Source organism: Anticarsia gemmatalis, chromosome 27 (assembly GCF_050436995.1).
Source record: "Anticarsia gemmatalis isolate Benzon Research Colony breed Stoneville strain chromosome 27, ilAntGemm2 primary, whole genome shotgun sequence".
In the NCBI taxonomy this organism is placed as follows: Eukaryota; Metazoa; Arthropoda; class Insecta; order Lepidoptera; family Erebidae; genus Anticarsia; species Anticarsia gemmatalis.
This window is the reverse complement of record NC_134771.1, coordinates 5,704,175-5,726,957: the sequence shown is the minus strand read 5'-3', so window position 1 is coordinate 5,726,957 and position 22,783 is coordinate 5,704,175. Positions and strand designations below refer to the sequence as shown.

Genomic DNA, 22,783 nt, shown 5'->3' with positions numbered 1-22,783 from the left:
TCTCTACATACAAAACACTATGCTTTTTCTGATATCTACCTACGAGTGGTATAAGTTGACACCTCCCTCGCAAGTGGTCGCAGGTTCCAACCCGACATAACACAGCAATGATAACTTTTCGAAGTTATGTGTGTATTAGAAATAATTATCGCATGCTCCAACGGTGAAGGAAAACATCGTGAGGAAACCTTGCATGCCTAAAATTTGTTTAATACATTTATTGAGAGCAAGCAAAGTCCCCAACCCGCGCTTGGCCAGCGTGGTGGACTTAAGGCCTAAACCCTCCCTCATTACGGGAGGAGACCCTTGCCCAGCTGTGGGACATTAGGTAATGTGTATAAATATTGTGGATTTGTATAATTAAGGGGTTATTAAAATAAAACACATGAATTTTCAAACAATTTTGCATTTTGAGTAAATACTACGTACATTGTAATACTGATTGATTTTATTATATTATTATTTCTATCTATTATAATAATAATAAAAGAATTGACAAAATTACTAAAAATAGTCACTCACCCAGCTTGGTGACTATTTTTTAGAATTTCCGTTGAAAAAAGCGGATAATTGACTATTATAATAAGACGGAATAATTTTAGATATTCATTTGACTAGAATAGATTAACAATACAAGATGGCTGACGTTAAAAATATACGAAAACATTTTAATTTCAAAACCAACTATTTTACACAGTCGTAACTTAATTAAAATTAAACTATTTAATACAAATTATTACAAAAATAAATAACTAAACTTATTGAATAATAAATAGTTCATTTTGAAAAAACTGCAACTTAAATGTATTCAATCGGCAAACGGTTCATGTACACGGGAATGTGGCTATTTTATGTGTTATTAATAATTTTACTTATAACCGAGGTTTTTGAACGCAGGCTCTTCGTTTAAGTTGTGCTCGAAGAAAGGACTCTCTCTGAAAATCACGGACGCATCGGCTATATGCATTTGCCTCTTGCCATATCTGTAAAACAAAAAAAAAAATTAAGTTAAAAAACTTTTTGCTCCAGTCGTATATAATAGTTAATGGAAAATTACAACAGATGGCGTGGTTAAATTAGTATCCAGAAAACATAGGTAGTTCCCGGAAAATGGCGACAGATGGCGTTTAAAGATAGTACCCGGAAAATGTTACTAGATGGCGCTAAGCGTTGCTGTTGCTACATTGCTACTAGCAACGACTTCAATATTATTTATCGAATAGTTGGACTTTTGAAACAAAGAGCACCCTGCTATTTCAGAACCAAAACTAACGTTTAAACCCTAAAACTACTTGCAAAACGTTTACATCTTAAAATACATAATTAAATATTAAAATTTAAATAATTATAACAAGCAAAAAAAAACATTGTAACTTGTGACTTAGTGATAAAGATCCACTGCCACCAAAACGCTGAATCCTGGCTTTGATTTTCAAGTCAAACCAAACTTGTGTATAAAGTAATTTCTCACCTTCCCCGTCCATGCACTGAGTAATACTCTTGCAGCTCCTTGAGATAGTTGGAGATCTGCTCGGCCGTGTCGAAGCGCTCGGGGCGGCGCGGGCGCGGGTACTGCGCCTGCGCGGCACACGCCAAGATGGCCGACAGCAACAGGATGGCGGGCAACATGATACGCATCGTGACGGCTGGAACAAAATAATAATTTCCTAATGCCCGGTTTCTGAGTACATTTAGCGGTAGTTTATCTATTCAATAACGTTTTTTATGTGAGTTTTAACGCTATTGATAAACTACCGCTAAACGTACCTCAGAAACCGGGGGTAAGTCGGCATTATGGGCACAGGGCATTAGCCCCCTTTACACACATACTCTATCCCGCATGAAACAACAATCGCGCGTGTAAGGAGAAAGGAAAGACCACGCGCCGCGCTCATCTGTCAAGTCCGCGAAGAAAATCGCGAGCGAAGACCTCGCTGCTTTCCCGCGCGTAATCCTGTACGCTCCTAAGAACATGCGATACAGTGTGTGTGTAAAGGTGGCTATTAGCGGATCTAGGCAAAGTACTCCTACATGGAGACGCTTAGTTCAAATACATCAATACGGTCTCCCATCTATGAAATGAACGTTGCTTAACACAACTTGTTGAGCACAACTGGCTATGAGCGTCTCTATGGTTATTATAAACATAGTGATTTTTATTTAATATCGCTGACTTAGAAATCATTCCCTACCTATACAACCCTTTATAAATTCAGGAATATAAGTATACAATATAAGTATACAACTACTGTCTGATAACTCTCATGTATTCATTAAATTATTATTTTAATTTACATTTCATAGAAACTCTTATAAAAATATTTTCCAAAATAAATTACGTAGGAAGAAGTGTTATATCACAAAATATTCACAAAATTTTCTCATAATTAATTTATTGGCTGTCAAACAAGATCAATTGATAAAGAAAATAAAAAATTAAACTGTAAACTGACACCGCAATTTTAATGTAATTTTTCTTTCAATATTTTAAAGTAATTATTCAAATTTTTGCATAAATTTATTAAGTAAATTAATCCGTTACTGTCAAGTCATCCAAGCTAAGGGCGAGATAAAGACTTTGTAACCTTTTAAAAACTGTGTTAAACAACTTTCAGACATGTAAAGTTTTCCTTCACCGTCATAACAAGTGATCATTATTTCTAATACACACATCACTTGGAAAAGTCATTTATGTATTACCAAAGTTTTAAACCGGCAACAAATTCAATCTCATATCTAAATATTTTTAATTTCATGCACTTTTTAAAGTGTTTTAAATCGTCATAATATTTTTAATCTACCACCGTTTCGGAAAAGCTGTTGTGTGCGACGCAGCTTGCGTGGTCAACGTTTATTTAAAGCATTCGGCTACTATTGCAATTTTCACATAAACTACCATTAAAAGTATGTCAAAATACCATTGTTTTTGCAGCACGAACAGAGACAAAAGTATGTACAACTTTAACTCGTGCGAGCGAGACAAAACATATTGAAAAGTTCCTCAATAGTGAGCAAAGTTTGTGTCAAAGTAAGTTTTCAATTCAATACTTGCTGAGTGGGTTATATTCTATTTATAGCATGTTCTATTTATAGGCATTTTTGTTCAAAATGCTTGTATAGAACGATCTACAATGAGCCTTTGTCAAAACGTAGTTTTATGCTTCTTAAAGTGCCTTTAAAAAATGTTTTGTTGCCGTATCTTTTTATTTTGGGCAAAAAATACTTTTCCATCTACTCTAATAATATATTTCTGAGGATTGTAAGATGTTCTGTACTTAGTTATCGCTGCATCAATAGTTGGATTCGATTCCCTCATGGGTAAACTACATTACACACATATATATATTATATCAGCTTAGCCTTTCTTCCAAGCTATGTTGGAGTCGGCTTCCAGTCTCACCGGTTGCAGCTGAATACCAGTGTTTTACGTGGAGCGGCTGCCTATCTGACCTCCACAACCCAGTTACCTGGGTTATAACACGATACCCTACGGTAAGACTGGTTGTCAGACTTTCAAGCTTCTGACTACTGTTAACGACTGTCAAAGAACTTCGGAAATGACAGCCGGGACCCACAATTTAACGTGCCTTCCGAAACACGGAGAAACTCGATATGTATAAGATGGTCACCCATCCACAAATCAACCTCGACAAGCATGGCTTAACCTCAGAGATCGATCCGCGCGGCTGTTGTTAACTAAGCCATACAATATAATAATAATAATGTCCCCTGCCGATCCGGCAACGGCGGTCAGCTTCATTGAAACTGACCAACGATGCAGGACTTTGTTTATAGTGTCCAAGTGTGTGCACAATACACAGGTACACTCTACCCACCAACCACTTGCGTGGGGGGCGCATTTTTAAACCACTCGGCTATCACTGCTGTGACTATAAATAAATTATAAACTTTATAAGTGTAATATCTTTAAATTAAGGCCCATCAATATTAATTAAGCAGTTTGTTAACTACCTAAACATTCTTATTGTTGGTTAAAACTGTTGTCTTAAAGTTAAAGGTCGATTATATCAAAGTTTTAGATGAAAGTAAAAATATTTCACAATGCTTATCCCTAATTGAAATATTTGACGCAGTTGGTAGTGATCATGCAGTCTCAATCTCGATTCCCGGGTCAGGCGTCAAAGTAATGCAGTCTCACGTCTCACCAGATTTAGCTAAATACCAGTAATTTACATGGAGCGACTGTCTATCTGACCTCCACAACACAGTTACCTGGGTTATAACACGATACCCTTCGGTAAGACTGGTTGTCAGACTTTCAAGCTCCTGACTACTGTTAACGACTGTCAAAGATCTTCGAAAATGACAGCCGGGACCCACAATTTAACGTGCCTTCCGAAACACGGAGGAACTCAATATGTATAAGATAGTCACCCATCCACATAACAACCTCGGCAAGTGTAGCTTAACCTCAGAAATCTATCCGCGCGGCTGTAGTTAACTAAGCCACGAGCTCCTCTACTATAACACATTAAATTGATATTTATTATATATTATTGATTGATATCAATACTCAAAATATCACCAAATAATGAACAGCAAAGCAAATACTTATTAAATTCTAAATTAAACAACAATGCTACAGTGTAAAATAAACAATTTTATATTAATAACCTGCTCGATGGCTTGCATATAAAGTTTACACAATGGCGGCCAGCAGAGAGCTTCGCAAACATGGTCACCGTTTGAACAAACTCTTGGACATTTATAGATCATTTTAGTAATTTAATTACGCTTTTAGTTTATATTGGAATACTATAGGCTATTTTAAGAATTTTAAAGTACTATATTTGCCGCGTGGTATAAATATCCGCTTTGCATGCAAGTGGTTTAAGGTTTAAAATTGAAGGCAATACTCCAATGACTTTTAAAAGTAATGTGTGTATTAGAAATAGTGATCACTTGTTACAACGGTGAAGGAAAACATCTTAATGAGTGTAGGTATATATCTCAGAGTGTTTTAAACAATTCTTGATATAAAAGGTTCGATATTTTCTTAAAATCAGTGTGCTAAAATTGAGGATGTTGCTTTCTCGGGTTCGATTTCCACATTTTCCATTGTTACGTCATATAGCACAATCTTTTATTTTATACGTTTCATACAAAGTGAAAAGAAAGTTGACCATGAGGGACTTTAAATAATGAGAATACCTGATTTCGATCAAGAAATCATACTTATTTTTAATATTTCAAAATAACTTAATTCAAAGATTTTTGATAAAAGCTCTCATGAACTGAGAATCGACCCTGCGGCATTACCCATATTTTTTACCTTGTATTTCTTATTTAAGATTCTCATAGCACGGTGGTTAAGTTAAATCGCTCCGATACTCCCTCTACACAACATGTTGTGGGTTTGAATCCGAATTAAGCACCCAAAACAGGCATCGATAAAAACCAAAATTGTTGGGTTTTTCAGCTTCCGTTTATGGTTGTCACGATTACCATAGACAAACATCAAAGACTACATAATCTTGCGTCGCGCTCTATTTTATCTATAATATTACAATTTTCATATCTCAATGGATATTTAATGTTTCATATTGTTATAACTAAGCTCTGATAGTAATTGGCTGTTTGCTGAATGCCGTCGCTTTACGATGTAGTAAAAATGTTGAAATGTCATTCAACTGTGGAGTTGAACAGCGATAACTAATTTAATAGAAACCCATTAATGTCCCACTACTGGGCAAGGGTCTCATCCTGTAATGAACTCAGTAATAGAATCTTAGCCCACTTCTATCCCACTGCTGAGCAAGAGTCTCCTGTAGTGAAGGTGAGTCATAAAATCTAAGCCCTTTACTGTCCCACTGTTGGACAAGGGTCTCATCCTGCAATGAGGGAATGTTTAGATCATGAATCCACCACGCTATCCAAGTGCGGATTAGCATTTGCAATCTCTCAAGAATTGTGATAAACAATTTTCAGGCATGCAAGTTTTCATCACGATGTTTTCCTTCGCCGTTAGAACAAGTGATTATTAGCTATATTTTTTAAATGTGGTGTCTTGGTTTTTGGGTAAAATTTGGCACTTTAAATTTGGACTTTACTCATTATGTAATAAATGTAATTAGCTACATAATACAAAGGAATAACATACTGATCTTTGCGCAAATTGCAATGCGCAACAAAACCCTGCGTCACACGTACCTATAAATTGCTCATTTCGTAACTTTTTTCATGAAAATAAATGGCTTTTACACTCAATATCTTTTCTAATACATTGTAGTAGCTTTAGTTAAGCACTTGTGTTGTATGGTTTTAAGGTAATTCTATCTACTATTATAAATGTCACACTCTGTAGATAGACAGACTGTCAGACATTATTTATTACATTTTCGCGACTAAACAGCTTGACCGATTGGAATGTCGTTCAAGACTTTCCTTTTCAAAAATCAACCCCTAAATGTCTTAAGTAGAAGTGATGAGAATGTGAATGCGTGCAAAGCCCGGAATGAGTTAGCTGGTTGCGTAAAAACCATGTATGTGAAGAGATAAATGGACGGAATATTAATTTTAAAGAGAAATAGGTATCGGTTATAACCTCTATATTTTCACTACAATTTCTATTTTTATAAACGTTTATGCAATTTCGTATCCATATTTAAAAATGCGTCCGCCATATTTGCATTTGATAAAAAAAACAATAGAGTAAAGTGAACTGTCAATTTTGCGCGGGAAAATAAACGCTGTAAAAAAGCATTGGTATGTTTTTTTAACATGACATTTGTTCATTCTGAAAGTTAAAAATAATAATCGTGCATACATAAACATACCTTTTTAACTTTTGAGTCACATATTATTAATACTTATCAGCCCCTTTTAAGTGATTGCGAGAAGCAAAAAAAGGGTAAGTAATGTTTTTTTTCTTGATTTTTTTTTAAACTTTGTTCTGCCCAATTATTTACGTTCAACAGAAATGGTTATCACTTGTTCTAACGGTAAAGGAAAAGAGATAGAGAGACTCTAGCCCTCTTATTCATAAACACACTGTAAACCTATTTAAGTTAAAAAGCTACTATAATATGTTTTCTCTTTTTCATTTTGCTAAGGAGTGAGAGAAACAAAGCACTTTATAAGCCTTTCATAACTTCATATATTTTTATGAATAAAAGGGTAGGTATATAGGTACTCTATTCAACAACAACTCTATCTATTGGTGAAAACCACATGAAAATCTATTAAGTACTTTTGGGTTTGGGGCAAACAGGCTGTCGCGACAATGGACGGTTTTTTAAATTAGGTAGTGTAAAGGTTGTTGAAAAATAAATGTATTTTCTTTTTCTAAAAACTTTTGTTTTAATGCATTTCTACCTACAGCTACGTTTGTAATTAGTAAAACAGACGTTTAATAACTTAGAATGACTTCAAAAAGACACCCTTTTGCAAAACGCAAACGATTTTTGAGTTTGCAAACTAATTATAAAGTTTAAAGTGCTTAGTAGTTTGAAAAAGATGGACATCGTTTACATTTTAAATATATGGTTGTATGAATAATTAGCTTAAATATGCGGCTTTGCCTGAGTAGTATCTGATAAAAATATTTGCCTACTATCCGCTTCGGTATGTAATCTATCACCCTACTAAATTTTATCAAAAGCGGTTCAGGTGTTTTATTGCAAAAAGTACAAACAAAAAACTTCAAATTAATTAAAAATATAATTTTGTAGTAAGTATATGTTTTGTCAATATTAAATTAAGAATCTCAGTCCCGAACCTTAATGATTGCATACTGTTACGTATCAGTGAGGTCTCGAATTCAATTCCTCGGTCAGAAATAAAGTTATTACCAATATTTTATTACAAAAGTATGGGTATTAATAGTTTAGGAATAGGATAATAATAGGTTAGGAAAACGTTCCGAATACCTAAACGACAATAGACTTTTTCAATCTCTATTACAAAAAAACTAAAAAAAACCTAATCGTCGAAATGTGGGTGTACCATACACGTGTATAATCTATCTCTGCCTACACCCTCATGTACACAAAGATGGAAAAACTACGCTCAGATTGAGATATGATGAATGAAAGTAGATTAACAAAGGGTTCAGTCTGTGGAAGTAAACGGAAGGCCGGGAGTGCGCGTAGAAAGACATACACAGATCATATCGGTGATGTTCTACAAAAAGATGAGTAGTACTCGTATACGGTCCTGTATAACATGTATGAATGAGAATTAAGAAAAGTTTGTACGGAACAAAGCAAGCGGTTATTTTTGGCCAGAACGTCGAGAAATAATAAGGTTTCAATCTTTAACTGTTTTATTAATAAACGTTTTGTGACCTTTGATTATTTATACAGACAGTATTTTGTTCTTTTTTACTCATATTTAATAATTTAATCAGTCTAGCCTTTGTTCCAACTATGATGGAGTCTGCTTCTAGTCTCACTGGATGCAGCTCAATATTACAGTGTTTTACATGGAGCGACTGTCTATAGGATATCGAACAGAGTACATTATAGTTTCGAAATTGATTAAAAGTCACACAATACTGTGTAACTAATCAAAGCTTAAACCTTATTTAATTGTAAGACAGTTAATCTATTACTTTAGCGTATGGTTAGTGTTCAACCTAGTGTCAAAGTTATTCAAACCTTTAACATGACTCCCCCGGTTTCTGAGGTACTTTTAGCGGTAGTTTATCTATTCAATAGCGTTTTTTTGTATATGAGTTTAAACGCTATTAAATAGATAAACTACCGCTACATTACATTTAGCGGTAGTTTTCTTAACAATTATTATTTATTGTACTTACAAGTATCTCAACTGTGACTTGTATCACGGAGACGCTCAGCTGAAACATTGCACCTACATCTATGTAATGTCCGCGTTACATAACACACTAATCGTTTACCGGCGAGTGAAAAATTATTATATTCTATTAATAGAAATAATAAGCAATAAAAGGGTTTAGTAAACCTTTGAAAGGACAGTAGTGGTCACATAAATTATGATGAACCCTCGAAATATGACCACAGATGATCACAGACGGGTTGGTCAAGATAATCGACATAATTCATTTATACTTGAATAAGTTTTTACAGAAATATATTCGAAATCTCCGCTAAGTGAGTGAAGAAATAATGAAAATGTTTGTGTATTTTTATCGTAAAATATGACTTTTATACACCATCTTTCTGTTTCCGTAAAACACACAATTAGCCACTAAATCGTGGATATTATCTTTTTAAAATACGTTAATAAAAATCAAGATAATATACAGGGTGTCCCAGAACTTAACGTCAAGCCGAAACAGAAGAAAAATGGTTTCCCATGCAGTTTGAAAATTATGGACATTTAATAAAAACCTAGATATTTCTTATTCTGGAACATAAACTATACCACTGCCAGTTGATTGAGTAACAAACATACATACATTCTCACAAAGTTAAACGTTTCTTAGTAGGACTATGATATCTTTTTATAAACCGTTATCTGTATCTCCATGTCAAATATTAGTATTCAGCTGTATCTATACTAATATTATAAAGCTGAAGAGTTTGTTTGTTTGTTTGTTTGTTTGAACGCGCTAATCTCAGGAACTAGGTCCGATTTGAAAAATTCTTTCAGTGTTAGATAGCCCATTTATCGAGGAAGGCTATAGGCTATATATCATCACGCTACGACCAATAGGAGCAGAGTACCAGTAGAAAATGTTACAAAAACGGGGAAAATTTTTACCGATTCTCTTATGTGACGCAAGCGAAGTTGCGCGAGTCAGCTAGTTTAGTCTATGCAGTCTCCATAATCTCATCTAAAAATAAAGCCAAACAAAAATATAATAATATAAAATGCAGGGTAAACAAAATGGCTGTTTATCCGCTAAACTGAACTGAACGAAACTTGGGTAACATTTACTTCTTTCAATAGAGTTGTGGGCAAATTACGAGCCTCGCGTACAACAAGTGGTTTAGAGACGAGACTATAACATGTAAATATCGATATCGAAGGAATATTTTGCACCGATTTTATAAAAATAGTCTATTGAAACTTTCAATTTCGTCGAAAAAATTAAGGTGTTTTGGCGTAGAAATTTACATTACATTACATACGTCTTTATCACTTTTTATGCTACCTTTTACACTGTATTTATACATAAAAATTGTTTGTAAAGATTTTCATTTGCGTCGAAACTATGGCGTTTTGGTCTAAAATTCTAATACAATGTGTCAATTAAACCTAAATTCAAAACCTTTACTATTAAGTATTATATTGGTTATTAATAAATTAATAACCAATGTTTGATAATATAATCAGCAAATGATAATCTAAAAACCGAGTAAAAATATAATTTACGAAGATACTTATTGCAGCCACTAATAGAAATAAATGAAAGTCTAAGTTTAAATCTAAAGTAATACTTTTAAGTACTTTATATTACAGGTTTTTTTTATACTAACTGAAAAACTATGAATGTGTGTTTATAATAGAAATTAACCCAAAGTTACATATTATGTTATACGTTTTTCTTTAAACGTAAAGCCTAAAGATCTTTATCGATATCGATAACTTTACAATAACAAGGGACACCACTGTGCAGTTGATTTGCCCCCGTAGAACAATAGCGGCCACAATTTCCACAGTGCGTGTGCGGGTGTAGGCAATTTGACAACACGCTGTATACGCGTATAGCAAACCATATTTTGTTTTACTATTAATGGCGGATCAAACCTTGTTTGGAAAGGTTATTTATATGTTTCGCCATTCACGACTTTTGGTTATGTGTCGTATACTTATGTATGAAAACAACTGACAATAATCCATTTAATAAGCTATTCGCTACTAATGCAGTTGCAGTATGCACTAAAACCAGCTGGTTTTAAAACTTTACACTTTATAAGAAAGAACCTTTAGCAAACTAACATTTCCCGAGTTAAAAAAAATAACTCGTAAAGTAACCTATTTCAAATAAAATAAAACAAGTTTAGCCTAAGTTACAGGGATTGTCGGAAAACAAAATTATGAACTGAAATTATATTAAAAGCAATCAAGTTACGACTTTAAAATTATAGTTATAATGTCACAAAAGGGATGAATAACCACGTCATAGAAATCTTTTGAACAAAGAGTTAAGATAACTTCATCTCAACCATTCAAATTAGAAAACTAAAGTTTTACGTAATAAAACTCATTAAAATTACAAGCATTTTACACAAACACCCACAGCAGTGACTCTAAACCACGTAACTTATCAACATTTTAAACGCTCCTTGTTTAATCTCTCCACATCTTAAAGACTATTTCGAAAAATTTCTGCACGAACAAAAATATTTGAATAATACAGTGTTGCCTCAAAGGTTAAATTCACACCACGACGGATATTATTTTCACGGTTGGCAACACCGTAACTAGAAACGGAACGTGCAAGATGGCGGCGTGAATTCCCGCCAACTTTGCCAACAGTTTACAAAGTTTAGTTTCTTAGTGTTAATTACTTTTAGATATTGCTTTGAATATTTTATGACGCGACGAGTTATATTTAGATGTTTATTGCTTGTATTAAGTATGTTTTATTTAAATAATTGGTATACGTTACATGAATTTTAAAAAGATTGTCGTTTGAAGTTTTGGTTGTAGAAATAGGTTTCAGTAATTATGAAACGTGTTTATTAGTGTCTCTCATTTGTAAGAGAGAAGCGAAGTAAAGCAAGTTATACACGATTGATCATTTGATTTGTAGCTCTTTGGGTAGAGTCTATTAAGAATGATAAAAACATCTTATTTTTAAGACTGGACGTGGTCATAGACGTCTGCCTACACATTCAGGTACAATGGGACTCTATTGTTCAATATTATTTATTTTTGGACCTGGCTAGTAAAATATCACTTGTTCTTTGAAACCTCGCATGCCTGAGTTCTTTATAAACAATTTTTGTATTTATGCAAAGTACCCACATCTGGCCAGCGTGGTGGACACAAGGCTTAGCTCCGTCCTCATTCCGAGAGAAGTTGAAAGACCCTCGCCTTGCACTGTGTCAGTCAGAAAAATCAGTCCAACCTTTTTTCCAACTACGTTGGAGTCAGCTTCCAGTCTCACCAGATGCAGCTGAATACTAGTATTTTACATGGAGCGCCTGCCTATCGGATCTCCACATCCTAGTTACTTGGGTTATAACACGATACTCCTCTGTAAGACTGGTTGTCAAACTTTCAAGCTTCTGACTACTGGTAACATCTATCAAAGATCTTTGAAAATGGCATAGTGACAGTAATTTATTTACCAATTAATTGAAAATCTTGAAATAAAAAGCACACTTGAAGTAATAAAGTGAGATAATCGTGTTAGAACTCGTATTTGGTGGAGACGTAAAATGTTAACGATCGTTTCATTAAGCAGGAGTACGCCATTAACTGGGACTTTGATTAAATCTAATTGTGTTTTAACCCTTCGAGACCGTGGGGGTTTTTGAATAACCTTCTTCTAAGACATGTACTATACGTAGACTTGTAAAGATAACCCAAGAATTTTTATCTATTTATATTAATAAAACTCTCTGGTTACTGAGTGGCTTACTTACCCCCGGTTTCTGAGTACATTTAGCGGTAATTTATCTATTCAATAGCGTTTTTTATATGAATTTTGACACTACTGATAGATAAACTACCGCTAAATGTCCGACAGCAACCGGGGGTTACTGATGGACAACACACAGCCGAAATTACTGAGTGTAGAAAGTTGAAATTTGCTATGAAGATTCCTTAGAAAGTGTAGAGGAGCACAAAAGTGGATTTTTGAAAATTCCACGCGGACAAAGCCGTGGTCGGAAAGATAGTAGATTATTAAACTTGTATATTTCTATTTCAAATTGCCAACTCATCTTTCGTCTCCGAAAAGAAGACAAGAGAAAAAGAACAGGAGATGGTAGGACACCATCTTCTGTTCTTTTTCTCTTGTTTTCTTCTAGGTACGAAGATCTACAACATCAACTTCCTAACTGTGCAACTCATAACAACACACAACAATACATAACTCGATAGAAAACTCTGCAATACATTTTTGGCCCAACATGAGTTTCAAATCTGAACTCTATGCGTGGCGTTGCATATTCTATTGTGTATATCAGACACCTCTGTCTACACTTTCAGCTGTATCCGGCGTGATTTTATGTATTTCTATTCATTTGCACCTTTACTTTCGAGGCGCCCGTAGCCAGTTGCGCTCACCGGTCGGTAAACGATCTGTGGGTTAAGCAAACCTTGGCGCGGTCATTTGATAGATGGATGACCGCATAGTGGTATTTGAACAGAGCGTCGCCGTGCTTCGGAGGGCACGTAAAAAGTCGGTCCCGGTTGTTGTCAATTAAGATAACAGTCGTTAAGTCATGTCAAAGGAATGGGCGGCTTGAACAACTTTGACACTAGGTTGACCACTAACCATACGATAAGAAGAAGACTTTCGTAGGTTATTCTTTTTCTGCGCAGACGAAGTCGCAGTTAAGAGCTAGTAACTGTTTAAAGTGAAACTCTTAAATAAAGCTAAACCAAGGTAATCTCAGTTCCAAGATAAATGATGCCCACGTCAACTTACAACAAGTTGAAGCTAACGATACTTCATTATTTGTACAACTTTCACTTTAAATAAAACTTTATATAATTAGTAAGAAAATATAAACAGGAGTAATTTGCAATTCAGACGTACGTATAGTTTTTGAAAACAAAAATGGTGTACTTACAATTTAAAATTAACGAATGAATGTTGATGAAATATGGCACAATGATTGTTTATTTCATAATTATTGTCATTATTTACCATCAGGTGATATGAAAATAAAATACCTAATGTAATATATTTTTAAATAAGCATGTTACTTTTTAATTAAAAAAAGCCTAGTTTTATATAGATTTTTAAATATTTTATTTCAGGAAATCTTTGTACGTCAAATTCTAGCATTCTAGTCCTTTGGTAGTTAATAAAAGAGTAAATAGACAGACAGACAAACTATATCTTATATTAATTATTTCATAAAATAACTATTTCAGAAACAGCAAGCTTTCAGTGCGTTACTTTATTCAAATTTCAAAATAATACAGCCACTATCGAGATAATGAAATAATAATCTAATTTGTAAATTAACTACCTACTAACTAGATAATATAAGCACTATCATAATTGATTTAGTACCTAAATATAATTTTATTCTTGGTATCAAAATAACTGAGAATAGATTTAAATGAGATTGAATTTAGGATCAATAGCTCATAGCCAGTTGCGCTCACCGGTTGGTAAACGATCTGTGGGCTAAGCAACCGTTGGCGCAGTCATTCTATAGATGGGTGACCGCATGGTATTTGAACTGAGCGTCTCCGTGCTTCGAAGGGTACGTAAAAAATCAGTCCTGGTTGTTGTCAATTAAGATAACAGTCGATAAGCCATGTAAAAGGCCTTCGGTCTTGAACAACTTTGACACTAGGTTGACCACTAACCATATGATAAATACATAAAATTTTGATAATAAACTGCACGTTTGGCGTGTGTGTAAGTGGTCACCTCGCAATAGGGCGTAGCGTCGCGTGTGGCGGATTCGAATCCCACCCGGGACAAATATTTGTGTGATGAGCACGAGTATTTGTTCTGAGCCTGGTTGTCGATTTATCTATATAATTGTATGTATTTAGAAGTATATGTTACAGTTATTTGGTTACCATAGTACAAGCTCTGCTTAGTTTGGAATCAAATGACCGTGTGTGAGTTGTCCAATGATATTTATTTATTTGTATTTATAATAATATAGATTGTTGATAAGGTCGTTGTCGGCTGTTTTTAAATAGACGTGGAAATATAAATAAAATGTTATTACTTACTATGTTTATGTTAACTGATCAATTACCTAAATGATATACAAATAACGCATAGAGATCGGAAATAAATGCTAAACAGTAGTATCTAATATATCTATATAATGTATCGGTACGTACCTATATCGTAGTTTCGTTTAAAAAGGTATTTTTGTGAACATAGTTGCTTTAATATGATGTAGGTACTACAGGAGCTTTTTATTATTTTATAGAGGTATATAAAATTTCCATGTCACAATGTTAGTTCCGTACTCCGAAACGGCTTGACCGATTCTTATGAAAGTTTGTGAGCATATTGTGTAGGTCTGACAATCGGCCACATCTATTTTTCATGCCACTAAGTGACACTTTTTTTTTAATTTTTTTTATTGCAAAACAACGTTTGCCGGGGCAGCTAGTAATATTATAAATATGAGATTTAGTGAGAATGGATGTTGAGTACGCTTATGTATACAACTAAATGACTGTAACAAATTAATGAAATTAAAGTTTAGATCAGGTATTTGACATTAGCTGCTACTTTTATAAAAGCTCGCACTGCCGCGGTTAAAAGCTAACTTTCTGATAATGCTTAAAAAACTAATCAAAATTAAAGATCTCCTTTTTAAACCAGGGAAAATACATAAATACCCATGAAATAGGCATAAAAAATTGGTGAATTCCGAGTTTCCGATACATTGGCTCCAACAAGATGGATTTACAATGCGTGATTTTAGTTCCTACTCAATAAAAAGCCCCTTATTTTTTAACTAAAAAAAGTATACTTCAAAACGTGTATTCTCCATAGATTTCAACTCCTTTTAAATATAACTATAGAAAGTAAGAAAGCTATTATAAAATCGTGAATAGCCTTGAGATGAAATCTTGTGAATCTCCGCTGTGATAAGACTCCCATACGAGAGATAACTTCGCTCTATTTGTATTGTACATGTGAATTTAATAACCGACTCTAAAAGACTATTTTCAGATTCAAATATATTTTTAGAATTATATTTTAACTCTCATTTTGAGCGAAGTGAGTGCAACACAACCGAAATACGTAGCAAAACTGTTAAAATTGTTTTTCTATGAGAAAAAGTGGTTTGTTTTTTATGGATATTGAAAATATTTTAAATCTTTCGCGACTTGTACAAATAAAACTGTTTACCAGACTTTCAAGCTTCTGACTACTGTTAACGACTGTCAAAGATGCTGACAATGACAGCCGGGACCCACTATTTAACTTGTAATAAATACTATATTAATTTTAACAGTAATAGTTTATAGTAAACACGAATAATTATGAAATCTCGATTTATTATAACTACCACAGTCTATTTAAATACTAATTAGCAATACACGTGCCCACGCAAAACGTAAATAAACAAAAATCTATGACCTATTTTTAATTTCAAAGACTACTCGAAGGTACCTCAAACCAAAATGGCGGGGCTTGAATTGAAAAAAAATCCATTGTGATCTCATTATTAATGCGAAATTGTACAATGATTGTATTATCTGATAATAAAGGGATGAAGGAGGGACGCTAAAGTGGTTGTATTTTATTCATTTAGACAAAATGTCCCACTAATATCATAACAATTGATTTGGATTTATTTATAAAGGGAATTCTAAGAAAAGATGGCGGAAATAGTGTTTTTTCTTACGGTAAATTTAGAACACTTCAACTATTTTGGTTATGGAACGTGGATAATAGACTAGTAAGTACTTTTTTAATGTATTTTATATGTCTTACAAAGGTTAACATTTTTAAACGACAAGTGATTCCGTCCGTGCTTCTCTCGGGTTATTATGTATTAGTTAATTTGCACATACATACAAAATGCTACCGTCATTAAGAATGCGAAAATTGAAATTGTGGAAGATGTTTGTTAGTCTCTATAATAAAGGCGTTTTAATACATTCTGAAAAATGGTACACTAATATTATTTATTTTTTATTATTTATACTAAATTTTCCACCTAAAATACAGGTGGAAAGAAAATGAGAAATTAAAGAAAATTAATTAAATATTGAAAATATCTTATTTTCATAAGAGATACTTTCCTCTACTTCTTGAAATAAAAATAACTACATTCAAATATTTTTGATTAACGTCTACCCAAACCAGAAATCGAACTTACAAAAATTACAAACATGATGACACATCTAAAACGGTCACCCATCGTAATACAATCCTTAGCTACGTACCTTAACCAAGATAAACTGGCTTCATCAAATGACCTCTGTAACCCGTAAATTTGACAGTATAAAGCCCCCAGCTATTAAACTTCATGTTATTTTGAACAAAACCCTTGCAATGATAAGTTTATACTTTGAAAAGTTTCTTTGAATCCATTGTTTTGTATATAATTACGTTTTGAGTTAAAAGTGAAATAGTTCTTCAACTAAATAGTGCAGTGAAAAAGTTTTGAGAATAGAGAACTATTTTCTTATTTTTTTAATGTTTACTGTGAATTATTTTTCGAGGCAAAAAGTATTTTTTTCATCTAAATTGCTTTCATACGTGGCGCAGTGTTTTAGGTCGCCACGCTGTTACCATTGCGTCAGGAGGTCGGATTTTGATACCCACACGGAACAATTATTTGTGCGATCCACAAATAATATTGTTTCGGGTCTGGTTATACTTTGTGTCCGTTGTTAGTATGTTTGTAAAAGTCCCCGCGACACGAGAGCAATTCTTAGTGCGGGAGTTATCTTTTTAAAACAATTTCCCACTGCTGGGGAAGGGTTTTCTCCTCAACTAGGAATGGGTTAGTTCCTGAGTCCACCACAAACTTCACATACCTTCAAGAACTGTGTTAAATAAGTCTTAGGTATGTTTTTCATTGCGATGTTTTCCTTCACCGTTAGAACAAGTGATCATTATTTCTCATACACAAATCACTTGGAAAAGTCATTAGTGTTTAGATTATGATCTCCTACTAAACATTATTTGCTTACTAAAGATGATGTTTTAATTTCTAGAAATCGACAGTAATTCTAAGTATAAAACAATTCTTCTTAGAATTTTGTCCTGTCTTTGTCTTGTTTGTATATCTATCATTACTTATAGATTAAGCTACAAAATAAGTTTTATTTTAACTCTTTTTTGCTCGAAGATGTAGGCAGAGGTGTTTAAACATACATCTACTATTCGTCATTTAAAAACCGTACTTTTCAAAAATAAAAACGTAAAAGTAATATAAATTACTTGGTGATAAATTAACATGATTTAAGTTTATCTTTCACAAATTGGAAAGTTATTTAAAATAAAGGGTTGTACAATTCTTATATAAAAATGGCGTCTCCATATATTTTTTTTGCTATTTAGTGAATTTGAAATTCGACAACTAATATTTTGGCTGAGCCGAAGTTTACTAGTACTTAACATAATTTGGCACCTTATTAGGTATACACATAAAAAGGTACGATTAGAGAAAGAACCTCCTCCATTTTTTTTCGGCTATAAATAACAACACACTATCCGAATCAGGAATCGAACGTGAGTCGCATACGTTACTGCCCACTCCATATGGCAATTAGTATAATGGAATACAATATGCATACTATACTATGTATACTAATGCCGTAAGCTGAATGAATGATGCTCGTCCCTTATTACATGGGACTAGCATTGTAAATGGCGAAACTGTAATTGCGCTCATTTCTGCCTAGACCCTCGGGTATAAGAGGCGTGATATTATGTTTTAAATCTTTCTTTCTATCCATTACACTGTCACTTTTTCTAAAAAATCATCTTCTAGGAATTAATTATGAGCCGACAAAAATGTACGGCAATTCGGTGGCGCGCATAGCTAGGTGCGCTCACCGGTTGGTAAACGATTAGTTTGTTAAGTGACCTAAGCCCAGATGTTTCATAGATAGATGGCCATTTAATAGTATTTGAATTGAGCGTTTTTGGGCTTCGGAGGGCACATAATAGGTGCATTTCGGGCGGCTTGAACAACTTTGCCACTAGGTTGACTACTAACCATACGAAAAAAATGAAAGGTTATTTTTTTAGGATGCACTGGTCAGCTCGTAAGATAAAAACCATACATTATTATAAATATATATACACTGTCTTCCTGTCCACCCATAGTGACCGTGTCTAAGGTTGCTCAATAAAACATAACAATTTCCAAAGATATCTTCAAGATGTATTTTTCGGAAGGATTACTCAACAATCCCCGTTTGTTTGTACAATAATCTCAGAAATAAGGGTGCCATTTTAAATCTTTACTCCATGCCCCTATATACCCATAGCCAGTTACGCTCACCGGTCGGTAAACGATCTGTGGGTTAAGCAAACCTTGGCGCGGTCATTCCATAGATAGGTGACCGTATAGTGGTATTTGAACAGGCCGTCTCCGTGCTTCGGAGGGCACGTAAAAAGTCGGTCCCGGTTGTTGTCAATTAAGATAAAAGTCGTTAAGCCACGTCAAAGGCCTTTGGGCGGCTTGAACAACTTTGACACTAGGTTGACCACTAACCATACGACAAGAAGAAGTATATCCTAAGAATATAATAAAAGTTTTTAAGTACGTATGTATATGACAAAAAACTAATTAAGTAACGGATTTTCAAGTACTACTGATAGTTTAAAACCTGGATTAACATAGGATATTTTTTACTTTGGTAAATCTTTTCACACAGGAAAAGTTTGTGACGAATTTGGTTACGTATAAGAAAATGTATTTCTTTTGCATTAAGGTCTTTTTATTTAATTAGGAAGGAGTTAGGCCTTAAGTCCGTGCTGGCTTAATGAGGAGATCGGGATGCATTTTTATAAGCTGTTTAAAATAAGTCTCAGGCATGCAATGTTTTCAGTTGCTTACAGAAAAAAAATATTTTTCATTAAAAACTTTTTGCGTTCAAATAGTTCCAAATAACATGAACAACTAAAATATTGTTTTTAACTGGTTTATTTATAAAACCTTCAATATCACTTACATTTCCTGTTGACTAAAATTCAGAATGATATTATTTACTATCGTGACAAATATTATTCCATTTTGACTTATTAATTTAATCAAGCATTTAAATTAATTGATTTTGCTACTATTTTTGATTAAAAATGAACACTACCAAAATAGTCATATCAATTAATTTCTATAAATAAAGAAACCAATCTCTTATGAATAAAAATAATTCATCGAAATGTATGTATGTGCATAACTTTTAAAGAACTAAAACAAATAAGATAATTATTTTCTTAATATGTTTTTAATTGTCGGGACAAGGTTTGTATGGGATCGATGGGATTAAAATTCCCATAATTCCCATGGGAGTGAATCAACGGGATAAAATACCCGGACAAAGTCGGAGTCTAGCTAATCCGCTAGTCATAAAATCAGATAAATTAGCCTTTTCACTGACCCACTGCTGGGCAAAGGTCTCTTTCCATAATGAGGGAGAGGTTAGGCCTTGAGTCTACCTAACTAACTAAGTGAGGGGACTTTGCATCCCTTCAAGAACTGTGTTAAACAAATCTCAGGCATGCAAGGTTTCATCACGATGTTTTCCTTCCCGTTAGAACAAGTGATTAATTAAATTAAAATAAAAATACGAATAAAAGATGAATTGAATTTATATCGGCTAGTCATCGTCAGTGTCAAAAATACCTTTATTATACCTCTAGAAATTTTTGGTCTATTATTATGACGCGAGGTCATAAATAATATATTAGTTGGGCTTACATAAATGATCTATTTATTGGTTCCGTCGGCAGTCATTTAAATAAATATTTTTAAATAGATACATTAATTTAAGTAGCGTACGCGGTTAGGACGAAAGTTAAATGCAATACATAAAAATATTAGTAAATGTAACGTTACAATTCTTATTGTATTTATCAAATAAATTTAGTGTTTAAAAAAATTGTGTTTGAAACTCAAATCCGTAATTTAGAACTCTCTTTCTAACTATCAAAGTAATCTATGAAATTTTAATTATCAAAGAAATTTATGAAATTTATTATTTAATTCCCTCGTTAATGTTCCCTTTTTTATTATCAATTTAAAAAGTAACAACCCCTATTACTTAAAAACATGTAACAGAAAAAAACCCTTTAAACCAATAAAAAAACGTAAATCAAAATACATGATTTTAAAACCCCCTTTTAATTGTTTTGCAAAATAAAATTCAAATCCTTAATTTAAAACCCCTATTCGACTCTCAACTTTTTGCAGAATAAAAAATATGTTTTTTCAAATTCCAATCCGTAATTTAAATCCTCTCAATATAATCAATATAAAATAGAAAAACCATCACTAACCTGTGGGTAACTTGGATGCTCGGCAACCAGCGGTGGCGGCAACCAGGTTCGCGAGTCAATGTCGGCTGGGCGGGCGGCGCGCACTTTTAATACTACGTGAACAGGTGGGCGGGATTTGTGGGCGGGAAATGTGTAGAGTCGCGTTGATGCTTAAAAAATCTGAAGTATTTTTTACTGCAAGCATTATAATTTTTACTAAGAATATAACAATGAAATGCTATGGATAACCATTTACGATTTAACTATCTATTTCCTGCGATAAAGTGTTATTTCAATTTCATTCTACTTTGCTTTTTTCTTACACCAATTTTTACTATTTTATAAACCTTGTCGGCTCTTTAGTGACTTTCACACGAGAAGCGATAAATTAACTAACAGTATTTCTGTCAAATAACCAATATGTACACCAAATTGATAAATCATATGATTTTAAGCACTAACCAAAGGTAGACGGGCTATTACAACTTTTCAAAAACTTCAATCTATTAAAGATTTATTTTCCAGATTTTAATATAATTCTATAAAAATGGTTTTAAACGTTATATCTATACATAAATTACATAGAAATAAAAAAATGAGCAAAGTCATATTATACGGATTCAAGTAAAAAAAATGGATAACGGTTCGACTCTATACCTCTCTGTAACCTGATGAGCAGTATCAAAAACGCATGGTGTCCGTAGTTAACTTGCTACCGTTCTACGAATAACGAGTAGCACTCAATGATTATATTAGTTAACTATTATCAATAGATTAACCACTATTTATAGACATTTCTACCAAAAATCGAAAATTTTGTTGTTTGTGGTAATTTTTCTTGAAAATTGCTGATTCTGATTGGATGAATGGTGTATTGCTGGCTTTCTAAACTTAACTTCGACTTATAATAACACGTTGGATCTCAGTTAATAGGATTTCTGTTTAAAAACAGACAACTCCCGCACTAAGAATTGCTCTTGTGTCGCGGGGACTTTTACAAACATACGAACAACGGACACAAGGCACAACCAGACCCGAAACAATTATTTGTGGATCACACAAAAGATTACCAAATCATACTTCATCGATTTATTGAAATAATATATGTATGTATTTCAGAGTGTTTATATTGTAAATTCGCGTATTATTTAAAATACAATTAACGGTAATAACATAAACCAATATTCAATAATCAAATTGTTATTAATAATTGAGTACCAAGAGCGTAGTAAATTTTGAGATTTTAGGCAAAATAGATTATAAATAGACAAGTATTATATTATCTCAATTTAAGTGCTTTAGTCCTAACTTAAACTGTAAACTAATAAATAAATTATGAATTGAACCATTTATTAACGCGATTAAAATATACCTAAAATACAAACTAATACTAGTAATAATCGAATGGAATAAGCATTAACCTCCCACGCAAGTTGTCGATGATTCGATCCTAACACACCAATGACTTTTCCAAGGGATGTGTGTATTAGAAATAATGATCACTTGTTTCAACGGTGAAGGAAAACATCGTGATGAAAACTTGCGAGTCATTTTACACAGTTCTTAAGGAAATGCAAATTCGCCGCATTTGGCTAGAGGACTTAAGACCTTATATCGCTCACTTTCATGAGAAAATACCCTCGACCAGTAAAATGTAAGAATTTCCTCCTTTCTTCTACTATTATTAATGCCAAAGTTTCTAACAATAATGATATGCTTGTATAA

General features: G+C 33.4%; 1 protein-coding gene across 1 annotated transcript; it reads right to left on the bottom strand.

Moving 5' to 3' along the window:
* Window positions 1–402: 402 nt before the first annotated feature.
* On the bottom strand, window positions 403–21,150 carry LOC142984682 (pro-neuropeptide Y-like). Its single transcript, XM_076132441.1, has 3 exons — window positions 21,080–21,150; window positions 1,472–1,646; window positions 403–983 (listed from the first exon to the last, which is right to left on the bottom strand). Exons 2-3 carry the CDS (start codon window positions 1,636–1,638, stop codon window positions 869–871), a joined length of 282 nt encoding a protein of 93 aa, XP_075988556.1. The 5' UTR covers window positions 1,639–1,646; window positions 21,080–21,150; the 3' UTR covers window positions 403–868.
* Window positions 21,151–22,783: the final 1,633 nt, after the last annotated feature.

Excerpts from the sequence above, each read along its gene's own strand:
- LOC142984682 (XM_076132441.1), bottom strand. The coding sequence starts at position 1,638 with ATGCGTATCATGTTGCCCGCCATCCTGTTGCTGTCGGCCATCTTGGCG. Across the intron at positions 984-1,471 it reads TCAGTGCATGGACGGGGAAG|ATATGGCAAGAGGCAAATGC; the intron begins GTGAGAAATTAC and ends TTTGTTTTACAG.